Raw genomic sequence first — 23,551 nt, forward strand, 5'->3', positions numbered from 1 at the left:
TCTGTAGGCACAGTATCCAAACACATGCTGAATATGTATGAGGGGGGGGCTGGTGCTGACCTGTTTGCTAAATGAGATGGGAAGAAGTGCTGAAGGCAGAGAGTGGATGGCAGGAGCTGAGCTCTGCTTTGAACGAGTACGTATGGTATACGGCAAATACTAAAGACAGTGAAACAGAAAAACAATAAGAGATTTGCTGTAGGGGCGTGTTTGGTTTTCTTCTTCTCGAGTTGATGAAAGTTATTCCGGCAGCAGTTCCCCGTTGGAACAGGTCAGAGCACAGAGGGCGTCCTTAGGTCCAGTTCCCTTTGTGCTACCACCCTCCTGCTAAACAAGGTGCATCGTGTTCCAGTGCCAAGAGAGAAACTAATTTTTTTGTCTCTAACCCCTTGTTTCACAAGCCATATGCTATCTATCTGAATTGATTGTCAGTTGTAAATGCTCTGAACCTCTGAGAGCAGCAAGCAGAAACACAGTAAAGCTAACTGAATAGGCATGCTTTTGCTTTGTGCCTTTCGTTCAACAGAATCTGTCGCAGTAAATGAGTATCTTTGAACCTTAAACATTGCACTACTGGTGAAAGAGGCAAAGAACGATGGGAAAATCTGGATTCTTCAAAAGACAGCGGGCTTGGGAGTATTTTTCTTAGTGCACTTGTAGTCGGTGAAAATCAAATGCTGCTTATTTCTGTTCCAAGGACACGTCTCCTGCTTTATGTTTTTGGGGAAGTTATTCCTGTCGTTAAGCAGGTCAGCTCATGGTAGTGAACCAGCCTATATGGGATGTGGCTGCTTGCTCTGACTGGCAGGGTTATGACTGGGTCTGACTGGGTTATTCAGTATGGATTAAGTAAAGGCAATCATCAGATGGATAATACATAGCATTTATCTCCTCTCAGTTACAATGCACTATCATCTCATTTCTGTTTCTGCTCAGCCCTCCGAATGTTATTGCCATTAATATGAATGGCTTCATTACGTACATAGTTTTTATGGCCGCCCAGATCTCAGCAGATGTCTGACTTAAGAAATATTCTCCCTCACCTTCCTTCATTAACCAGACAGGAACATTAGCAGTCAGTCCACTCCAGCCACTGGGAATAGTAATTAGTGCTTTAGTTTAGTGGTAATGGGATTATTACTTTTGAGCCTTCTGCTGTAGGTTTTGATGTTGTAGGCTTTTCATATTTTATAGCTGATTGTTCTTCCCTGACATCTCCATCCTTCTGCGCTGGGTCTCCAAGGGACTGCTAAGTTGAGGAGCCGTTGCATTCAGCTATTTTGACGGCGTTACACTCCCAGTTGCTTTCGCTCATTTGAAAACTAAAGCCATCTATAGTGGAAGTGCTCTCTTCCCATTCCGAAGTTTGCCAGGCAAGTTACAGTTAATTGAGTGTTACATTTTTTGTAGCAACTTTGGAAAACAACAGCTTATACTAGTTTTTCAAGTCCTAAAATATAACCTTGAAAATCAAGCCTTTGGTTTTCAACATCTCAGTGTGTGAACTGCTCTATGTGAACTGTTCTTATTCCTTCCACATCAAGAATTTTTTAATAGAGCTTATTAAACATTACAGGAACGCCCTTAATCTTAGTCATCTCAAGTTGTAAAATAATTATATTCCATTTAAACCTATCTCGCTGAACTTTCGTGCCATCAGAGCTTTGTATGATCTGATGCAGCCTAATGAAGCCAAGTCTTTAATCCAAGTGACTCTCATCTGAGGCCCCCGATTCTGAATCTGCTCTGAGCTTTAGTTCAGAATTCAGTTTTGGTCTAAATCTTATCGGAAAACTAGGAATGTAATTCACATCGACAGCTATGCAGTGCTTTGGGTGGATTAGCTGAGACCTTTCTGGCTGCTGCATCAGTGCCTAGGAACAGCAGATGCGGTGCGTGTCAGTATCAAACCCAAATGCAAGCAGGGACATTCTGGTCCTAATGAGAGGATTTGTTGTGTCATACCTGATAACACTGGTGGAATGGACTGACCCTGTCCTCACACACATCTTAGCAGGGGACATTGAGAGTTAAGTAGTCTGGCTGGGACCCTCCTGGTTTGGCAAGATTCTGCCTCTTGAACGAGGAGGCCTAATAAACAGGGGCTTCGATAGAAGCCAGTGTGTGAGGACAGAAAGGCAGAAGGCTTGACTTCTAGGACTTGGACTGACTGGACTAGGTATGTCCACTACATGATGTTATGATGTGGAATACCAATAACCGAAAATCACAAAACCATGACACATGAGATGTCAGTTCAAATGTCGCCTGCTTGGTAGTGACCTGGAGCTGTCTCCCTGACAGAGGGCAATTGGAAGCAGCTGACAATGCTCCAGAGCTGTAGGCACCAGTGTGACCAAGGGCTCCTTCCCTGGGGAGGTGGCTGAAGTCTTGCTGTTGAAGCATTCACTGGTTGCAAGAGTATGGAGAGGCACTTAGCTTCTCTGCATGGAATTCAAATAGTTTGATATTTGACATGGGTTAACTTGAAATCTGTGCTGTATTTTACCAAACACAGCGACCAGACAATGAGAAACTCCACTGGCTATAAACCCTCCTGCTCTGCACGCCTCGCAGGGAAATGAGGAGCAAGGGTGAGGTTGCTGACACTTGCCATTGGAGTGCTGCCATCTATTGACTGCTTGTGTTAGAGCCCGGTTTATCGAGTTCGTGCATTTCCCAGGCCGAGCAGGAGCACCAACTGGCACAGAGCTTGTGCGAAAGAGGTGGACTCGGTGACTGAACCAGGAAACCAGAAGGATTTCTTGCTGTTATTCTTCCTCACTGATTGTGCAAGGAGCCTCCCTCCTAACAGATTGAGCTGACGTGACGTGTAGTTTAAGCAGACAGAAAATGGCACTCTGCGTTTCTTACAGAGCTGTGTTTGATGCAGCATCTGTGTGCTCTTTCTTACCCCCAAAATGCTGAATAGGGTTTAGAATTTTCTTCTCTCAGCCGCTTAATCCTCAAGTCTAGCATCAGTCATTTGCTTTCCACAGTCTCAGAAAATGTGTCTGCACTTCTTGTAGTTGAAGGCACAATGGCCGCAAAACTCATGAAATCCATCCATGGAATTGTGTAAATTGGATCAGAGAGGAGACAATTCTGGCAGAAGTTTCAAAAGGCAAACTCAGTGGTGTACACATATTCCATCACCACTGGCAGTCGTGACGGTAACTGACAGCTCTGTGTTTTCTCCTGGTCTTTCATCTGGTGCCTGTCTGCTGCTCTGTGCTTTGGATGTGACGCCTTGGAGCAGGAGCTGCTCTCTGTGCTTCATTTCCCAGTGCTTCCCAGATGGGATGTGGGCCTGGATGCTGCTTCGCTGCAAATCGTCACAGAATGGCTGAGGTTGGAAGGGACCTTCAAGATCACGTAGTTTCAAGCCCCGTGCTGGGCTGGTTGCCCCCAGCAGAGCAGGCACTAGGTGCACGCAGCTCGCTCTAGTGAGGCACTGGAGCCACGATGAAATAGGAAATCTTCCTCGGTTTTAGTTCTGCTTGTAACATTAATGTGTTTTCCCAGAGTTTATCTTTCTGCTTGGGTTGAGTACACAGCTGAATTTACAGTGATGCATTATAAGCTACTCTTCTGGCATTCCTCCATCTATCCTGCTTTTAATCCTTGATAAATGAAGGATTAAGCACTAATGGCATACTGGTAAATGGAAACTCCTGGAGAGATGAAAGCAAGTGACCCTGCTACCACTCCACCGAATGTAATCCTAACTTAAGGGATCCTGGTTCAAGCTGCTGTCAGTGGGAGACTGAAGGACTTTTCCCAAGTTTTCCCAGTGCACAATATTCACTCTTTTCCATTTCATTCCAAATATGTTTTTTTTTCAAAAGCAGTCATGTAAACTGTGTTTTAATAGTTTGACTTTGGCAAATGTATCCTCCTGCACTTTGCAAAGAGCTGGATGGTGCTTCCCTCGGCACGAACAGCCCGTCTTTAATTGAAATGTAATTGTTTACTAAACCATTCCAACTGGAAGGGAAAATTACTATCATTTTGGTCTGTGGCTGCATACATTAGAGCACCCTTTTACGGGGACTGAATTTAAGGAGAATAGGAACATTATCACAGACGATATATAAACAGAAAGCTATTATCATTAAACTGTCAACTGCAACTGAATTTGGATAACCAGTGTTAGCAGCAGCAAGAAGTATGCAAATTACTTTGGGAATGTATCTGTCAGCTCAGACGCTGAGGAACAGGACATGCTTGGAAGCTTTGAGTTTCTGAGCAGTTTAGGGATCAGAAGAAAAACGAGGTCATCTTGAGCATTTGCAGTTATTTCTAGTCTCACTGGCAATGTTTTGCAAAAATTAGGAGCGCTGTTTAACTGTCAGATTCATTTCTGTCAGGTACAGTAAGAGCATGCGGATTTTGTCCTCCCCAATGCCGGTGGCTGACGCTGCCAGGCTCCCTGCACAGCTGGCTGCCTATTAGCACTCACATTTTGCAGCTGGGAAAACTGGGGAAGAGTTACCTAACTTAGATGTGATCATGCAGCAAAGCCAGGAAACATGTCCTGAAGTCCTTAATTTCTAATTCCCCGTCCTGGTGTTAGCCACTGTTAAGCTACTCCTAATTGCTTCTCTGAATCGTCCTTTGGTTTCAAGAGAATTAAATGTTCTTCTCCAAGTGGATGCTGTCATATGAAAAGGAATAAGTGGGTTTCTGGCCTCTACGTCACTGCTGTGCAGCAGACGTGCCTGCCTTTCCTCCTGTTCGTGTCGGCACCCCGTTACCTCATTTTCAATTGCTTGCTATTAAAACAGCATCCTTGTCTCTTAATATTTTTTTTTTAAGTCGCATCGCTAATGTAAATCTCACAGGTAATGTAAATCTCTGGACTTTAAGTGCTGTGTGTGCTTTATGAGACATAGGGCAAATCCTAGTTGAGGGTACCTAGTGCTAGCTAGCACAGCAATGGGAAAGTGAAATAGATTGTTCTAAGTGATGTGAATCTGACCCTGTGTGCTTCGGATCTTCTAAGTAAACGTGGAGGTTCCAGCTGGGGGAGTCCTGGCAGGCAGCGTCGCTCCAGAGCCGTGGCATTGTCAGGCTGCAGCACTGAGCTGCAGTTCAAACTGCTGTGCATTTATTGTGTGCATCAAGCAGGAGTCGGGAATAGCGGGATAAAAGACGTGTGCTATGACCTGCTCCACTGAAAAGGACCCGGCAAGGCAGAGGATGGATTTTTTTCCTTTTTGAACTGCGTATGTTCCAGCGAGGTCTCTGTTTAGAGCCTGCAGCTGTCTAAAGGACAGTTGTACAGAAAGGAGGAGGCACGGGGCTCATCGACAGCTTAATTCATACACCGAGGCCACTCTTCTTTAAAAATGCTAGTAATCCTATTTTAGGTTTGTGGAGGATGGTTTGCCCTGCTCGTGATTGCTATCAAAGTGACACGGCTGGACAGGAAAGTCTGTATGGAGCACAGCAAAGCCAGCTCTGCTACGTGCGGGAAGCAGGGATGGAAGAGAACCTGGCATTGCCAGCACTATTGGATGCTTTGTGCAAAAACAATTAGTAGAGCCTGGTCAGCTCCTGAAGGCAGTCAGAGACTCTCATTTAATCCACCATGCTGGCAGATCCCCTTTCCTCCGCTCCTCCAGGGCTCCTCTTGGAGCTGCATGAGAAATACCAACAGTTCCTGTATGTTTTCATGGAGGGAGCCCATGGGAGGAATATTCAACATTTAGGCTGTAAGTAGGGCTAATAGGAAATGCTAATTCACATTTCATTCTTTTGATCAGTGTATATTGAATGATAATTACAGTGATAGTAGTTGGCACTTCTGTAGCACCTTTCATCTGAGGCTGTTAAAGTGTTCTGCCAATCTCAATGAATTCAAGCTTGCAGTCACTGTGGGGTTGCAAATTATCATAATGCCTTAAACTAAATGGGGAAACTAAGGTGTGGAAGCATTATATGACTTTCCCCATCTTTCACAATCTGTATAAAAGAGTTGGGACTGCACAGTAATGCTGCTGGTCATCTTTTGTGAGGAACAGTTCAAGGCATCACTTAAAATGGTGAAGATTATTGAAACTGTGCAGATGACTGTGCCTTACACTGTCTGTTTCTCTGTTGGTGGCAGTTTCACAATTAACTATCTGCTCAAGCACCCCGCTCTATTTTGTTCTGTTGCAACTCTTTGAATTTTGCCCACAGAGAGCAACAACCTGAAGCTCTCTCTGGATTCTCCGCTGATGTACCTGGCATCAATTCTTTACAGTCTTCCAATGCCAAAGGGTGATTTGAACAGAAGCAATTACCTCTTGCTCATTTCAAAATTACTACCAAACAATATTCGGTGGTATTTTAATCCATTTCCTGGAAGTCCAAATGCAAACACCCTGTGCTAATTAATGGGCTGCAGGAAGACAAATGAATCTGAGTAGGTTCACTTGAATGGAATGAATGAAAAGTAAAGAGTAAACAAGCAAAGCTTTACCTTCTTTAGCCCTCCCAGACTGCTGCTAGCACCGAGGAAAGAAAAGCATTTAAATACACAACTTGACAGTGCCCCTTTAATTTGTTTCTGACTCACAGATAAAGAATTGTACTGCAGATATAAAAGGCAGGATAATAAATACATTCCCTTTTCCCACTTTCAGTAGCACTGACGTTGTGCTTTCAGAAAACAAGACAAACAGTGCAAGGAAGTGGTGCTTAGAGGGCCCCAGCAGCCATGAGTGTCTGTCTAATGAGGACCTTAGCGTGAACTTTTTCCATTTGGAAGCATGTTTTGCTTTAGCTCATGGATATTAGACACTAACTTAGATACAGAATTGATTGTAATGGAATTAACAGAAATGTTTTCATTGCCGCAGTTAACACTGAGTAGTTATCATTAAATAATTTCCAAGTTTGAACTTAATTTCTGAAACAGAGTTTTTTCTTGGACTGAACGCCTCTCCTTAACAGCCCGAACCGTGCCATATTTTGAGCCATCCCTTCCTGGATTTTCTCCGTGGTAGATGGTTCCCATTTTGCCTGCACATTCTGATGGGAGCTTTGGTGCCGTGGCAGGAGATCAGGCGTGCTCTGTCCCAGGGGAGCTCACCCTGTCCATGGCAGTGGCTGAGCAGAGCTTTCCAGGCCTGCAGGAGCTCAGGGCGCTCCCTGTGAGCAGGGCTGCAGGGGCAGATTGTTGGCAGGTTGTTGTGGAGGCTTCTTCCCCTCCAGGTCCCAGACCGGTGCCGCTGAACGCGAGATGCTTCCTCCAGGCGGTGCCGCTGCTGTTCTGAACCCCGCACGGCGGCTTGGAGCTGATCTGGACAGTCTCACAATGACACGATCTCATGATTCTGGCAGCCAAATAACTTCTTATTGCTGTGGGGCTGCACAGAATCATACGTGCTCAGATGACATTGATTTCTATATACTTTTTTCAAACTTCCGTTGCCGTGGAAACAAGATCCACTTTCTCCTCCACACTGCCGCTGTTCCCCAGCACTGTGCTCTGATAAGGAGCAGTCGTCCTCCCCACCCTCGTTTTCTCCTGGAGGGCAGGGCAGCCGTGGCTCAGGCATCAAGGGCGACTGCAGAGAGATGGCACAGGCTACAGAGCTGTCCCTGATGTGCTGCGGTGCTCCTGGGCCCTGGAGCCCTGCCAGGAACTTTCCCTTCTTTATTGGCCTCTATAGTTACAGTGGATCATATCTTACCTGCAACGCTCTTCAAAGCACCACGGAAATGAGCTCCAGAACTAATCATATCTTTATTTCCTAAATAGCTCACTGTAGTTGCGTACACTCTTCTGCAGAAAGGGACTCGCAGCGCTCAGCGCAGCCTGGCTCTGCCTGCCCTGCTCTCCTCCCAATGACATCCACCTGCTGCAGCGCCCATTTGCAAGAACAGAGCAGAGAGGTGTCCATCTGCTTTCCTGGTGATTCGTACTTCCTGCTCAAATCTAGAAATTCTTAAGGATTTGTGAACAGTAATTCGAGTGTTGTTGCTGGCATTGGGAGGCAGATGGGGACCTTGCTGGAAACAAGGGGCTCGGGTTGTGCAGCTGGGGCAGCGCTGTGGCTCGGGCCGCGGTGCCTCCTTGTGTCAGACACCGAATGCAGCCTCCCTCGATAATGAGTAGGACTCAAAACAGTTAAGGAATAAATGAAGGAGAATTAGATCTGCCTAGAACTGAAATTTCCTGCTGGGCGACAAAGTTCTGCTTTAAAGATAGTAAATCTACTGCTAATAATCAGGCAAGAAATAATCTGCCAAGACCCCAACACGGCTCTGCTGCTCGCGATGCCTGTCGTCTTGTTTTGCAGAGGTATAAAGCAGCAATGACCGTAATTTTTGTCTCCAGTTCTTCAAGGACATATTTTTTTGTTTTATATCACTGACAGTTTTCTAGGTGAGTATCCTAAGAAACACCAGTGTCGTGTGCTGCTGTCCCCCATCTCGTTCTTCACCGCCTTAACCCAAAGGTCAGACACACGGTGCAAGCTTGGGTGGAAAAAAAAAGGAGTAAATGCGGGCAAAACAGAAAGGAGTCTTGGAGTGTTTTTCATTTTAAATTTAAATTAATGAGTGAATATTTGAGATTTCATCTGAATAAGTAAAACCACTGGCAGCTTTTCTGCTTTATTTCGCAGAGGGGGCAGGTACAGACTTCAGCTCCAGCCTCTGCATGGAAGCGTGTGTGCTGCTGGGCTCCGGTCCTGTTTCAGCCAGGAAGGGCTTGGAGGTGTCGTGAACTATTTTGCCAATGTATAAAACCACCTGAAGTTGTCCATTTCTTTGTGGTATGGCTTCAAGTAAAAAAATATATCTTTTACCCCATCCTAATTATTATTGCCTGTTACAGTCTGAAGCTATCTGAATTAAAGAAAAACAATCTGATCCATGTGTCATTACGGACAGAAAACCTTTTTTAATCCAGGTCAGTATGCTTCTGTAGCCGTCACGAGGGATATATTTATTCCTCCGTTGTAATTTTTCTCCTTTTCACAGAGCTGTAAGCAGAAGCTGAATCAAACTGAGACACACAACAAATTTTCTTAAATTGTGAGATCGGGACAAACAAAACGTCATCTCAGCTGCCTGCACAGTGTCTGGAAATTAAGCTGTCTAGAGAGGTAGCACAGGGAAAATGCAAGACTGACTCATTGTCAGAGTTACAGGAGGTATTCACTGCACCTTCACATAACTTCACATCTTTGTTTGATTGCAGATGTAATTATTGCTGAATACAAATGCTCCAATTTAAGTTTCAGGAATGTGGTGGAAGTCTTTGGAGCTAAGAACATCTGCATGAAGCATGAGTTTCATTTTTAAATGAGTGACTTTTACTGCAAAATTACACAACGAATCTCTGCCTTCAAAGGATAATAATTTTTTTTTTATTCTAAACATATTATCTACCAACTGCTTTTTAAACTGCACTGGCCTAGCAGCTGCTTTTGTAGGAAATGTGTTATTAAAAATGCACAGAATTTGTCAGTGAAAATGCAGTGCGTTTACCATTGTGTAGACTTAGAGCTGATCTTCAAAACTGTGGAAAATGAAGTTATCCCTTCCAGTATTTGCTCTACCCAGAAGATTTCAAATGGGAGTGAGTGGGAAGAGCTGCCGACTAGATGCAGCGTGATGTCCGTGTGCTGCTCCTCGGCCATAAATCAAAGTAGGGCATGCGTGTATAAAACACGCTCATGAAGCATTTTATTCTGTATCATATAGCAAAAGTGGGCTTTAAAAGAGAACATCGATGTAAATAGATTTATGGAGACGGCTTTCTCATCTCTCGTACGTTTATTGCTCATTTTGGGGAGCTTTGATACCTGTTTTAACGTGAGGCAATGTATTTAAGCAAGCAGAGCGCTGGTGTAGGAATGAAGCATTCCTGAGAAGTAATCCTGGCTTTGCTGCCTATCTGCCGTGCAGTCAGTGCAGCAAATCACTCGGACACGTGTGCCTTGAAAGCCATGTTCCCTGTGCCCCACCAAGAAGGAGCTGCTGGGGCAGTGCTCCCTGCCTCCCCGCCGCGCTCCCTCATTTCTCCTTGTCAGACAGCGAGTTTGGTGAAGCGTGGATCTTCCTCAGAACACATTAGGATATGTTGGGATACATAGAGGCACATTTGCTTTTCTGATATTGTAACAGACTGAAGTTAACCCGATTTATATAAAAGCGCACCTTCTTTCCTTAAATGAAAGGGCAGTGATTTAGCGTGCCTATTGTACATGAGTGAAGTACCCGCTATAAACGGATGGAGCCCAATGGCCACTCACCCTTCGGGGTTCTGCCCCACACCTGGGTTTATGCAAGAGCCCCAGCACTGCCCTTCCCGCAGCTCCGTCCCAGCGCCCCGTGCTCGGGCTGCAGGTGTCATGGACCTGCAGGTGTTCTTCCTTGGATGCCCTCTGTAAAAAAGTCTGAGTGACAGAAACCGTCAGTCTTTGCAGAGTTTGGCTGTTTTTCATGCCCGAATGGGATCACCAAGCATCCAAATATACAGTCCTACCATGTCCTATAAATTCTTTATTTTATCTTTAGTGAAATGGCTACTAGGTTTTAAAACCAGAATGAATGCAATGATTCACGGCTGATACCAAGTGTTTAAGTCATTACTGAGCTACTAAAAGTATTGTAAAAGTTTGAATTTATAGGAGTGTGAATAATTTTGTGTCAGCTGGGGGTTATTCCTCCTAATCTAAAAGGCACTCATTCTCTCTGTATCTGAGGTTTCAGAAATATTTACCAGATTGGAATCTGTTGCTTTCCATTGTAAAATAAATCTCCTGTGTATACAGTGCATGGGAGATGGTAAATGTGAAACTTACTGCATTTAATGAAAATTCAATACTTAAAACTGCCTATATCATAAGCAAGTGAAGTCTCTGAACTCACTGGGTATGTTCCCCAGCCGTTTAACAGTTCTGCTGGGGACCTTGCGCATTCGGGGGCTTTGTTTGCAGCCACTTCAGCTCTCACGAGGCTAACCCAGTGAGGATGATTCTTTAACAAAACGCATAGAAAATTGCTAGGGGACGTCTTAGGAGTCTAGAAGTTAGTTTTTACCTGCGGCTTTCTACCTGGTGCTGGGTATCTGCTGGAAATCTGAGTGCTTCCCTGGCAACGCGTTGGATGCCAGGCCTGCAGTGGCTGTGCTTCTTGTGAAGCTCTGTGCAGAAGAATCACAGGCATGGCCGCCATCTCACAGAGAAGATCGGCCAGTCACAAATGCAGACGAGGTGACTGCACCGCTCGTACAGGCTCACATGTAAAGTTTCATACATGCGTGCTGCCCGCAGCCATTCGCTCAGAAGTTCTGCCTCCATCAACACGGGTGTACTTTAGAAAGAGGCCATTTCAGTACTGACTTGGCAATTACCAGAATGCAGCTTGGCATATATGTGACAGCCAGCTATTCTGAGTGGCTTTCAGATTTACTCGGTTTAACACGCGAGCAATTACCTGCAGTAAAACAAATTAAAATAAATATCTCAGCTTTGAGTTTTTACGGCAAAAAAATCACTCTCAAAGCCTAAACTGGGGGAGTGAGCACGTTTTAGTTAGTGATAGTTTGAGGAGTGAAACTACATCCCTACCCACAGGACTCAGGGCTTCTCCAGACAGGAAGCAGCTCTGGCAAGGCATCACCTGGCATCACTTATGTTCCCGTGCAATGTTGGCAGCGCTCTGTCAGGGTTGTTCCTGCTAAACAACAGGCAAAGAAGTGTTGTATATGAGCAGTCTGTCCTCTTGGATGGTTGATTCCATTGTGCCAGTTAAATAAGAAAATTGTTTTATCCCATTGAATTTCTTCCCCAGGTGACATCCTTGCTTGGCTCCATCTAGGTAGTCTGTTTCTTGTTGCTCTTCTCTTCGGGTAAATAACTGTCTTTGTTCTTCAAGGTTACTTGCATTCTGCTTGTATCTCTGTTTCTGCATCATTCATCCCTGATTGCTCAATTACCCTTCTCCTACCTTCCTAAGGAATATTTATGTGTCTGGGTTGGATATGAAATGTTGACAGTATGATAATTATGGAAATGTGAACAAATAATCCAGAGTAGTGTGGTTTTGTTTTAATAGGAGAACAAAAGAATCCAACCTGAAGAATCGGGTGATCCCTGAATAACGATGGCTGCTGAATTGCAGCTGTGTTTAAGATTCTTCCTGGTAGTTGCATTGCTGCACTCAGGCTATCAATGCGCTGCTGTTCCTTGTGGACATTGCACGTGCCACCAGTGCTGGTGCACACAGACTTCCCCAGATTCTGGTTGCCTTACCAGAGGGCCTTGGCTTGCTGAACCTTTTGGTAATTCTCTCAGTCAAGGACTAAAGGCGTGTGCTGGCTGGGGGCGACCATTTCAGTCTTTCCCTGATAGAAAAGAACAGAGTGAAATTCTGCAAAGAAACTTCTAGCTGAGTGTCAGGAGAAATGACCTGAGAGAAGAGGTGTGGGCAGCTGGGAGCTGCCAGGCTGCAGCATTCTCTCTCCAGGGCAGTGGGAGAAGACCTGTGACCAGGATATTTTCAACAAGATAGGTATCATCTATACAAGAATAGAACATTAGTAGCAATCCTTTATTGACCAGAGATGAGGTGTTATGTATTGAAGTTACTGCCTCTTCTATCTGTGATTTGCTGATACTTGCATGCATTAGATTTGTCATATTCTTAATTAACCCCCCGTGCCTCTCATTTGACATAATTTCAGTTTCCATGACCTAGACAGACCCATGCTGTCCCTTTGGTAACCTCTGGGACTTCAACGCATCCCCATCTGATTTTTCAAATGGACGGAACTAAGTATTTCCAATGACACTGCAAATGTGATTAATCTTTTGCCATAGAAGGGCAGTGTTGCTAAGCAGCACTTACCAACACGGGTTGTTTCTCACATTCCCGGGCTGCTTTCTGGCCTGGCTCACTGACATGCCCTGATGAGCGTTTATGTACTGTATCTCTGTGTTTATTCTCAAACTTGGGATGCCCAAGGACATCTGAAAACAGCACGCAGAGCGATATGATTTGAGCTTTTATTGCAATTGCTGGGCACACAATATTCTTGCAGCTATTTTTTTCATTCTTTTGCTTTTTATCCTCATTCCATTGTATCTCAGAGCGGCTTTCCTATCCCTGTGGCATAATGCTTGAAGGTACCATCAGTCAGAGCAAGCTGCTGCCTCATGGATGGGTCTTGCTTAGTGTCAGACAGGAGAGTTATGGCAGCTGGGTGTTTCCATAGGGGCTCACACGATGGCTGGGATTTCTGAAATAAAACAGGGAGGTACACTGAGGGGCTTCTCACCCACTTGAACAAAGTTGTGCCTTTAGCCTCCTCTGAACACAAAGGGTGAGACATGTTAATCGATGTGTGAATTTCTGGGTCCGGAGATAATAAACCGACTTGGTTTTCCTTTGAAGTTTCCTTGCCCTTTCCTTGGGGTTGCATATTAGGCAGGCCTTATCAATTGGAACAAGCTGTTCTTTGTCGTGTAACCAGAGCGTGGGTACGTCGATTGATAAACCTGCAAGAACTTACCTTCTCAAGGTTAATTCAAGGATTCCTGTGGGTCTGGTGTTGTCCCACTTCAAATGACACAGTGGCTGAGCAGCTCCTGCAAGCCATGTGCCGACTGCAGGCAGATCCTATGGCAGCGCGTGAGGCCGCCCGCGTGGCCACTCCTGAATAGAGCCCTTCATCGCATCTGGCAGGAGGAGAATTGGGTGACAGGAAAATAACTTTGAACTTGCAAGTCCAAATCAAAAGACCCGACAGAAATAAATTATAGATGAAGTGCTTGAAAGGATACACATGCTTACAGGCACATGCCTCTGAACAAATAAAAAATATTTGATCCGTAAAGGTCAGTGCTGTACATGAAGTTCCCTCCTTTCTTGTATCAATGCCAGGAGACCACTCAGTGAATTACTTCAGTTCTCGGGCTTCCAGGAAGCACATTTGATGCCTGAACTCCCCCTCAGCTTTTTATGGTCGCTGTAGTAGTTTAATGCAGTCATGCTCTACAAAGAGAATAGTGGAGATGCGCACTTAAGTGTCTTTACCTGGTAATGAACAATATCAAATGCTGTCTGAAAAACCCTTCCTTTTATCTTGAAAGCTGAGACTAACATGGGTAGCTGTAGAAACAGGTAAACTCACTTTTGTTGTACATTTATGGCTATAATAAGATGTTAGCATTGGCAAGGTTCTACTTGGATCACAAATGCAAGTATAAATTATCCGTCCATGGAGCCTCAGTAAAAGGGTAATTTCGTGGGCTGTGATGGATGCTGAGCAAGACCAGCAAAAAAAGATGACTCCAAACTTAAAGAAATGTAATATTAAACAAAAAAAGACAGGACCAGTAGAAAAGATTTGCCCGCATTTTTATACCTGTAAACGTATCCTCAATGTATAGAAACAATGGATGCCTGATATGAAATACTCCATCACACATTTATACTTGCAGCAAGTACTTATTTGTGGCAGTTTCATTATTAGGAGCAGCAAAAAAAAATATTCTGACATGCTCTCAAGGCCCCTCTGGTTGAGATTTGCTCGAACCAAAACAGAAAACGACGGAAGAACGATAAAAATAGCCCCATCTGTTCAGTGCTTCCTGCGATACATCTTTACAGTGTTTGTTCTGTGTGGTCTTTGGGTAAGAGCATAAAGAAGGGACTTGTGTCTGCTTCTGCAGGGTCCCTGTCAGACCGGCCCCTCCGCACACCTTGGCTTTGCCCATGCTGCCCTGTCTGCATCGTGCTTGGTCGTTGTGCTTGGAGAACTCTGACAGGCGCCAGGACTCTTCCGAACAAAGGCACACTTGAAGCATTCCGTTTGATTTATTGACATGTGGGGTTTTTTTTGTTTTTTTTTTTTCTAATTTCACATATACTGTGTTTCCATGGTGCTGACTTTTTGCCTTTAAAACTTTATCGTGTGGGTTCACTGCAAGTGAACATTAATGCTGTGGGAGTCAGTCCCAGATACATGAGACTTGCGGGGTTACTTTATACTTAATGAAACAGGAGCTCAAGAGACAGACAAGACTTTGCCGTCCTCGATGCTGCACGCAGTGTAGCAGCCCTCCCTTCTTCTCTCTTCTTCCCAGTTCGCTCATCCTTGACCTGGGGCGTATGGGAGTACACAGCTCCTGCTTCTCACGGGTGTACAGCTCTGATCAGCTCGCACATACGCTTTAAAAGCATTATAATACAAAAAATATTCAGGTATTATGATACGAACAAATGTTCTCTCAGGGTCTTGAGTAATTGGAAATGCCAAGGTTGATAAGCAGGAAGAATTAAAATGAAAATCTCACCTTCCATCTGCGACAAAGACGCTGGCGTCAGATTTGGGGTTTGTCCAAATATGTCCAAAAAAACCCAAGTCACAACAGACTTAATTGTCCTGCTTTGAATCGTGGATGTCCTGTTCCGGCTTAAATAGCAGCGCCTGTGATTAAGCCATTCCTCAAAAGGATTTGTTTTGCCTTCTTTCTTTGTGTCTTATTATAACTTCAGTCAGCCCTGCTGATTGGAGCGATTGTATGCCAGGCTTGAGGATGTCAAGAGTCAGAACTGCAGAAACAGAACAAGAAAAGCGAGCCCCTGGCTCTTAAAAAGTGAAATCACTTGGCGGCACAGTGAGAGCTCTGCTCATCTCTTTACTATCATGCTCACTGAGCTCTGTGCTGCACTCCTGTGTGGACATTGATGCCCTGCTAACTTCCATACTGCGCAGATTTGCGTGATGCCGCGTTCTTGGAATCGTCACCTCCTCTCCACTGACCCTAAAAGATCTCATCTTGCACAGAAGTTAGGCTGTGCAAGAGATGAACTTACACAGTTGGTACCTCTGCTTGCATCTGAAAAGGTATTTCATTATTTACTTGTGCCGCATGCCTAAATGGAAGGTGCTATGGGCCTGAGATTCACTTCCTTGTATTCTAGCAGAACTTGAAAAATCATTTGGGCTGAACAAAGGCAAGTCTGTACTAAAGAAAGCAGAAGAGTTATCCTCATTTGTGCAAATTCTGCACTGGTTCTGAAGGAACCCATAGGTGCACAGCTCGCGGTGCAGCACAGAACATCCCTGCCCCGCTCTGCCCCGCTCTGCCTGGCTGCGTGGTGTGACTGGGGTCGGATGCAGGGAGCACCTCCAGTGGTTTCCTGCTCTTGTAACGCCTGAAGGGATTCTTTGGCTCTCTTTGGCTCTTCAGATTTCTATTTATTGTCATTTAGCACAGTCTATTAACTTCTTCTCAGTGAAACCTTCCAAGATAGTGCTTTAATTTTTTATAGTGGTGGATGCTGCCCACACATTGGAAGACACAATTCTGCCCTAGACAGCTCACAATATAAACTTAAAGAATATAAAGAACATGTAACGTAGAGAGCAAGGCTTAAAGTAATAGAACTCAGAAGAATGCAGCAAGGCTAGAGGAGCAGGCGACGCTGGCAGGGTAGGATTAGCCTCATCCATCTGGAGATTGGAATCATGTGGTCTTTAAAGTCATAAATGAGGAAGAAATGGATGATGCATTTATGATCTCACCAGGAAAGCACGGCAGTCACACCCCAGGTCAGATTCTCTCTCCCTTGTCTTTGTGGCAAGCAAGCTCCTCTCTCTATTTTTTTTTCTTACCCTGTCTGAAAATTATGGGAGGCAGTAACTCACACGTGAGAGCTCCTGGTCTCTGGCACGCACAATGGAGGTGCACAGTATTGCTACAGCATTGCAATTTGTCTGCATTAAAAAGCCTGACATCTCGTTCTCCCAATGAAGCTAGCAATGAAAACTGAAAACGGCAGAGTGTGATCTCCTTCTGGTAGCAATGAACGTAAAAACAATGCGAAACAGAAGGAAAGTGATGCCTTATTGCAACCCTAAATTCTAATTTCCAGACCCTGCACGAATCATCTAACAGTTGTCGAGATGTGACACATAAGATAGCGAAAGAAAGCTACGATCATTTCTCACAGAAGGTTGTCACGTTTTTCCTTCTCAATTCCCATCCTGAGTTGGGGATTTTAACAAGAACCTCAATAATGCTGTGACCCCGCCGTGCCCAGGCTGGCCCTGCTAAGGACTGGCACGTAGGCATCAACCGCTCAGCAGTGGCATTAGGGAAATAACGGCCAGGTGCACGTTTTTGGTTTTGTTCTCCTTCACAGTGTGCTTTGCAGCTTGACCCAGCCAGGACAGGAGCACGAAGGGCTGAGGGCTGAGGATGCTGCTGGCTGAGGCTGAGCGCCGCAGGAAACACCTCGGCAATGGCCGAGGCACTGGAGGAGGACGTCCCCAGATGTGTGATTTCGGAGCCACATTGTTCCCTCTTTCTGCACTTCCCGATGTTTCTCTGTACCATACGAACAACATCCTCTGATGGTGTTTCTTGAGATGGCCGTTGGTGCTGTTTGCATTGCGCTGGTGTGAGACACAGCACACAGCATCGCGCTATGGCAGCCGTGCAGACAGCTCCCAGCACGGGGTTCAGCTCACGTGGAGGCGTGTAACCTACCTCACCTGTAGGCGAAGTGGTGCTTAATGAATGCGGAGCACCTCTGGGTATCTGGATGTCTGAGATTCCTGCTGCGCTCACTTCCACAACAAGTGCCACCCGGGATGCCCCAGGGCATCCCGCAACCCAAGCAGGACAGGATGTGCCCTGTGAATGTGCCAGGGGGGGAAGGAGCGTTTAAATAGCGCGACCAAATGACGGGCTGGATGGAAGTCAGGCTGCGATTATCCTCCTGCAGAACAGATGAAGGATATCGGTTGTAAAAGGGAGCTGCTAGAGGGCACGCGACCTGTGCCCACTGCGGGAGGCTGCCGGGAGGAGCTGCCCAGGGCTCGGTGATGCGGGGCACGGCCGCAGAGCAGCCCGCGGGAAGGTGCCCGCGCTTCCCCCCTTCCCACACGTCCGTCAAAATCAGTGCTTCCTCCAGTGCCTATCTTACTGCCTCTGCGGGGGACAGGGATGGAGGGGGCACGTGCAGCACCTCGGGCCGTGAGAGCCGTGCCAGGGATCGGCCCCATCTGCTGCTCGGGTTTGACGGCGCGTGAAGGGACGCTGCTTTCGGCCCTATTGCCGAAGCCCCCGCTCGTGCTCCCAGCGCCGCCCCGCTCTGCCCCACGCAGGCTGTTCTCCTGTGCTGTAAATGCCGGACACCACAGCAGCATTCTATTTTTATCGCCTTATTTAGCCGAGAGATAAAACGTAACGTCCAGGTTCTGTCGGACGTTAACTCCTAACAGTGAGCAAATAACGCATGGCGAGATTTCCTACCAAACGCTCAGCGGCGGCGTTGCAGGGGAGCAGCCCCGGAGCCATGACTCGCGCTCCCGCACAGCAGCAGCGCGTGCTCCGCGCGCCGCGCTCCTCCCGCCCAGGTGCCGCGCGCGGGGCTCCCGCGGGTACCGAGCGCAGCCCGGGCCGCTTCTGCCAGAGCGGGTGGGGGGGGTGGGGGGCTCGGCCGGGCGGGACGTTGTTGCCCAGGGCGGGTGGTGCAGGCGGCCTCCGATCCCCCCGCCCCTACACACACACACACACACACACACACACACACACGCCCCGGCTCGCCGGGAGCCGCCGTGCGCTCGCCTCGTCTCTCCGACAGGATTTTGATGTGAGCCGATGGTTGCCACGGTAACGGCGGCCCCGGAGCCCCGCGTCGCCGCAGCGCCCGGCCGGGCTGAGCACGGGGCGCAGAGCCGGGCAGCAGCCCGGGGCTCCCGCTCGTCTTAATATTTAGTATTCTTGTCTCACCCCACAGGGGTTCCTCAGCCGTCGGCTTAAAGGCTCCATCAAAAGGACAAAGAGCCAACCGAAGCTCGACAGGAACAGCAGCTTCCGGCACATCTTACCTGGCTTCAGGAGCGTGGACAATGAGAGGTGAGGGCTCGCGGCTCGGGGCGCGGGGGGCTGGGATGGGGACGCCGCTTTTTGCAGCCTTTGTGAACGTCGTGCCCATCTCATTCGGATGCCTGCGACAGAGGTGGACTTATTTAATTGCGGTAGGGGTGATTTTAATGCGTTGGCCAGCGCACAGCGCGAGCCCTCCCTTTTTAGGTTGAATAGAATGTACCGAGGAGCCCTGATCGGCTTTCCTCCCCACAATAAACCCGAAGTTGATGCGCCGGCTCAGGAATAGCACCGAGCCGTGGCAGCGGGCACGGGAGGGAGGGAGCGGCGCCGGCTCAGCCCTTGGATGGGCAATAACAAGCGTGATGCGCCCAGATCCCTTTCCCCTAACACAGCCGCACACCGGCACTGCTCCGTGTCACTGCTCCGTGGTGTGGGTTGGCCAGCGGCGGAGCAAACTGCCCGCAAAATAAAGGAGAAGCGGGAGCTGGCGGTCATTCTTCAGCTCGGTTGGAAGGTGAAGCTCTGCCGCGGGTCTGCACGTATTTTTCTGTGCGCGTACATCTCTGTGGGTGCGTGCGTGAGGCAGCCACGCGTTTCTGGATCAACTTGTGTGTGAATGCACACGCAGAGCGAGGGCAGGGCTGGCTGTGCCAGGCCCCGCTGCCAGCCACACGCGTTGCCTCCAGTCCAACCTGCACCTCTTCGGAAATGACACAGGAGTACTGACGTGCCAAAAATACTCGGTCTGAAAAATTATGGCAAATTGGGCGTTCGGGGATGGGATCATTTTGTAGCCGTGCTATTATAAAATATCAGGGCAGTACTTCAGGACCCACTGAGCACACGTTTCAGTTTCAGACGCGGTGAGAACTTTTTCTTCCTTTCAGCTGTGCTCACCCACTGCAGGGGCCGGGAGCTGCTGAATGTTTCACAAACCTGGGTTTTTCTTTAGAAGGCCTCAGCCTTTTCCTTCTGGATTTGGCAAGTGGAAGGGTTGTGCTGGTCAGCGCAGGGAAATATTGCAGAGGCTGCTGCCTGGGGAGGCAGAGTTGGTGCGATTCTGCGCTGCAGTTTTCACAGCTGCTCCACACAGGGCTCTGTGTTCTACATGGAGGGAGGGCGAGGGCGGCCGGGCATCCCCCTGGAGCTGCTGGTCATCCTGAGACGGGCACGAAGGGCAGTATTTTCTCTCTCTCTGTGGATGAGGTTTGTTTCGTTCTGCTAATGGGCAGTGTAGGACGTGGGAATGAACTGTTTTGGCCAGCCCTGAAGCCAAAGTCATTTTCCCAAATTAAGTCCTGTGATTTCCCAGCTCTTCCTGAGCAGGAGCCGTGCCGCTTGCTGGGCAGTGTCCTTCCAGACAGAGCACATTTACCACAACTTTTCTCTAAAGGAATTCAATGAGTGGCTGTAGTGCATTTTCAGCACAGTGATTAAAATGTGGATTAGAGGAGAGGTAGCATTTGTCAGCCTTGAACAAACTGCAAGGATTTGCTTATCTGAGTATTTAGAATCTGAAAACAAAGGGCTTCAGGTATCGCTCCGGCTTCATCTGTGAGACGCAGACGTGCCGCCGTCTCCAGGAACCTGTCTGACGCTCAGTGGATTCTGGCAGGGAGCTTCGAGTGCCCGGCGTTCCCAGCACTGTCAGATCAATGAGAGTGCGCGGGTTTCCTTCTGCAGAAGCCCTTGGCCATGGGAACAGCTCTGGGAGAGGTGGAAGCAGCAGCAGCCAGGCTTCTCAGTGACACACCTACAGCTTGGTTACAGCAGATAATTCTGTCTTCCTGAACATTCCCGTGTCAATTAAAATGCATGATGCACGCAGCTCTGTGTATGAAAGGGCTTGACTCTTCAGATCACTCTCATTCGGTTTGTGCTGTGGTTCCTTATCTCTCTTGAAATCTAAGAAACGCATCAAAGAAGCATCTGGTATCAGCACAGTTGCTTCCTCAATATTTGATTCTTGACTCCATCTTGTACTGAAGCTGACTGTCCACAAACTCCTGCTTTTCTCCTGGAAGTAACCATTGTAACAACGCTCTGTTCTGGAGCTTTGCAGAATTTTTGCAGGAGATGCTATAGCAAAAATGAATAGTGCAATAAATGCAGACAAAACCCTTGATGTTAAGTATTGAGCTATAGTTGTAGTAAATCACAAATAATTCTGTTACCTGGGTTCTGCGTATCTGACTTGGTGCTGTGTTATATCTCCTTGAATCTTTAGTTTTGCATTTTTTGCATGTCCCGTTCATCCTGCTGTGTATAGCGGGTGTGTTTAAATACATGAAGTGTGCACATACGTGTACAGACAACCAACGAGGTGGATGTGGCATGTAGCAGAGGATATAAACGTATCTGTGTTTGATAAATGTACGCATTTAAATTCATTATGGAAATTTTAAATGGCACATGATTACTTCCTGCCACAGCGAGACATTTGTACAGTGTGAGTTTTAGAACAAAGCAAAACGAGGAAATATCTGTAAACGCTGGAAATGTCACAGAATGTCTCACTGGCAGCACTTGAAAATCACCCTCTTGGTCTCGTGTCAGTCTGCGTTTCTTACCTCGCAGCGGCACAAAGGGAACAGGCAGGTTCCCAAGCCTCGCTGAGCTGCTTGTACAAAGCGTGTTCCTGCAGCCCCGGGAGGAGCTGGCAGCTCTGCCGTGTTTGGGTTTGTCTCTGCAGAGCTGCTGTGCCGTCTGCCGGGGTCCCGCTGCTGCCGCCCGGCACCTGCCCGCGATCTGCGGCCTGCACGCGTGGGCCGACAGCTCCGGGAAGTCCGAGCATGCTGCCTTAGAAAATCCTGGGCAACTTCTTCTTGTCTATAGGGAACATCTGAGAAATTGTCCAGAGCAGCGTGTTAGAAGAATACACTGATTCCGGTCAGGCAGAGCTCGCATTTGTAGGGCAGGCATGGTTGTTTCTCATGGCATCTGATTTTCACACTGACTGAGAAGAGACCAATTTGACAGAGGTGGAATGAGCGGCTGGCGCTGCCTTCATGGGTGACCGCGGGCTGGCCGCATCTCTCCATCCTTTCACGTACTGATTTTTTTCTTGGAGCCTTGTAACAGCAGCAGGGGTACAGTGATTGACTGTGAGGACAAGAAGCAATATCGGAGCAAGTGCAGCTAGGGTCTGGTGTGAGAGCTGCGTCCATCTGGTACAGTCCGTTGATGTAAATGTGAGATTGCAAGGAGGACTGCGGGATGAGCGCTCCTTTCAGGGCTTGGTTAGCACAGTCACTTGTTAGAGCTAGAAAAGGGTTCTGTTAAAGTGGCTTTTTGCTAACAGTGTGTCCCACGTCCTGACTTACTACAGCAGCTAACGAAGTTTTTATCATGGAGCGCCGAATGTTTGTCTTTGTAGGGGCCTCTCTGGAATCAGCCACAAATCAAACATTTGGCAGATGGATTGTCCTTAATTGGACCCACATTTCTGCTGCAGAACATGGGTTGGAGCAAGTTCCTGGCTTGGGCTCTGGACATGCAGAGTAGGCCCAGGGCACTGAGAGAAGGTTATTCTGCTGCACTTGCTAATTGTGTTGTTTGGGCATTTGGATTGTTGCATTAGAGCTGAGAGGGGAGGGACACGGAGTCACTTTGTGGGATGAAAGATGGGCACTCCGTGTAACTCATTATTCTGATGTAATCCTGAAGCTGATGGTTCCTACGGACGCCTTTTCTCAGCCTCGTGTTCTTCAGAGCTAAGGGACACTCAATGAGTAACATTTGGGATTATTCTGCAAGTTTTTGTGTTGGTTGTTGTTTGCATAATTCCAGAAGATAATGTTCCATTTATGGTATTTTTCTTGGCACTACAAAAGGCTGAGCATATGGCTGATTGTTAAATGAGCCTCAGCCTGGGAAGGGCTGCAGCCATGCATTGGTAACACCATGGGCCTGCACAGCTCTTACTCCCTCTTTAGACTATTCAATTTTTATCCCACCACAAATTTTTCCTTACAACCCACAGAGAGAAGAGAAAGCGTACAAGTCACATACTGCAGCACATTTAATTCCTAATGTAGCGCCAGTGCAGCCTGCTCTATGGGTTTCAAACGTTCATTAAGTTTCTTTTGATGCAGTAGGAGAGCATTAATAACTTACCAATATCTGTACTCATACAGTAAAGTTAATCTGTGAGTTCTTGTCAGGTCTAATTATCGTTTGCTTATTCCCAACAAACCTGATAGGCCAAATATTTTTAGTCATGATGAAATTGGTTAAAGTTGATGAGAATAGAGTGACTGCTGTTTTACAGAGAAGTGGCTTTGTTTCCTTTGGGAAGAGGAATAACCCCGCACAGAAGTGGGGCAAGGGCAGAGCTTGGCATACGTGGAGCATGCAGCCGCTTCTGGCTCCTTAGCTGAATGGCATTGGCTCTCAGGCATTCTAACTAGGAAGAGTTAGAACAGTAGGTGCAGGTGGAGGTTTTTCATGAAAATGCAAGTATTTTGAGGAAGCACCACCGAGTTTGTGCATGGAAACCATTCTGCACCATCAGCCATACCTGGAAAGCAAAATGTGACGAGTTGCAACATCAGGAGCAGGAGCATCCATCAGGTACCAACATCTGTGTTACGGTGCAGAGGTAACGTCTGTTCTCACTCCACTCCACAGCCAGCAAACAACTGCAGCCCAGGTACTCGGGGATGGGCTGAGGATTGCTGCCCTCAAAAAGTACTGCA

General features: G+C 47.1%; 1 protein-coding gene and 1 long non-coding RNA gene across 8 annotated transcripts in view; one reads left to right on the top strand and one right to left on the bottom strand.

Annotated features, from left to right (window-relative positions):
• Window positions 1-23,551, top strand: part of DAB2IP (DAB2 interacting protein) — a 127,725-nt gene that overhangs the window by 17,415 nt on the left and 86,759 nt on the right. For all 7 annotated transcript variants that reach the window (XM_021414086.1, XM_021414085.1, XM_021414084.1 and 4 more), the window contains one exon: window positions 18,763-18,881. In XM_021414086.1, coding sequence (XP_021269761.1) covers window positions 18,763-18,881 — 119 coding nt within the window. The remainder of the gene's footprint in view (window positions 1-18,762; window positions 18,882-23,551) is intronic.
• LOC110406971 lies at window positions 11,591-15,262 on the bottom strand. The gene is made up of 3 exons (XR_002443668.1): window positions 13,801-15,262; window positions 13,520-13,685; window positions 11,591-13,246 (listed from the first exon to the last, which is right to left on the bottom strand). It is a non-coding gene; the product is annotated as an uncharacterized LOC110406971 (long non-coding RNA).

The sequence above is a fragment of the Numida meleagris genome, chromosome 16 (assembly GCF_002078875.1).
Source record: "Numida meleagris isolate 19003 breed g44 Domestic line chromosome 16, NumMel1.0, whole genome shotgun sequence".
NCBI classification, from domain to species: domain Eukaryota; kingdom Metazoa; phylum Chordata; class Aves; order Galliformes; family Numididae; genus Numida; species Numida meleagris.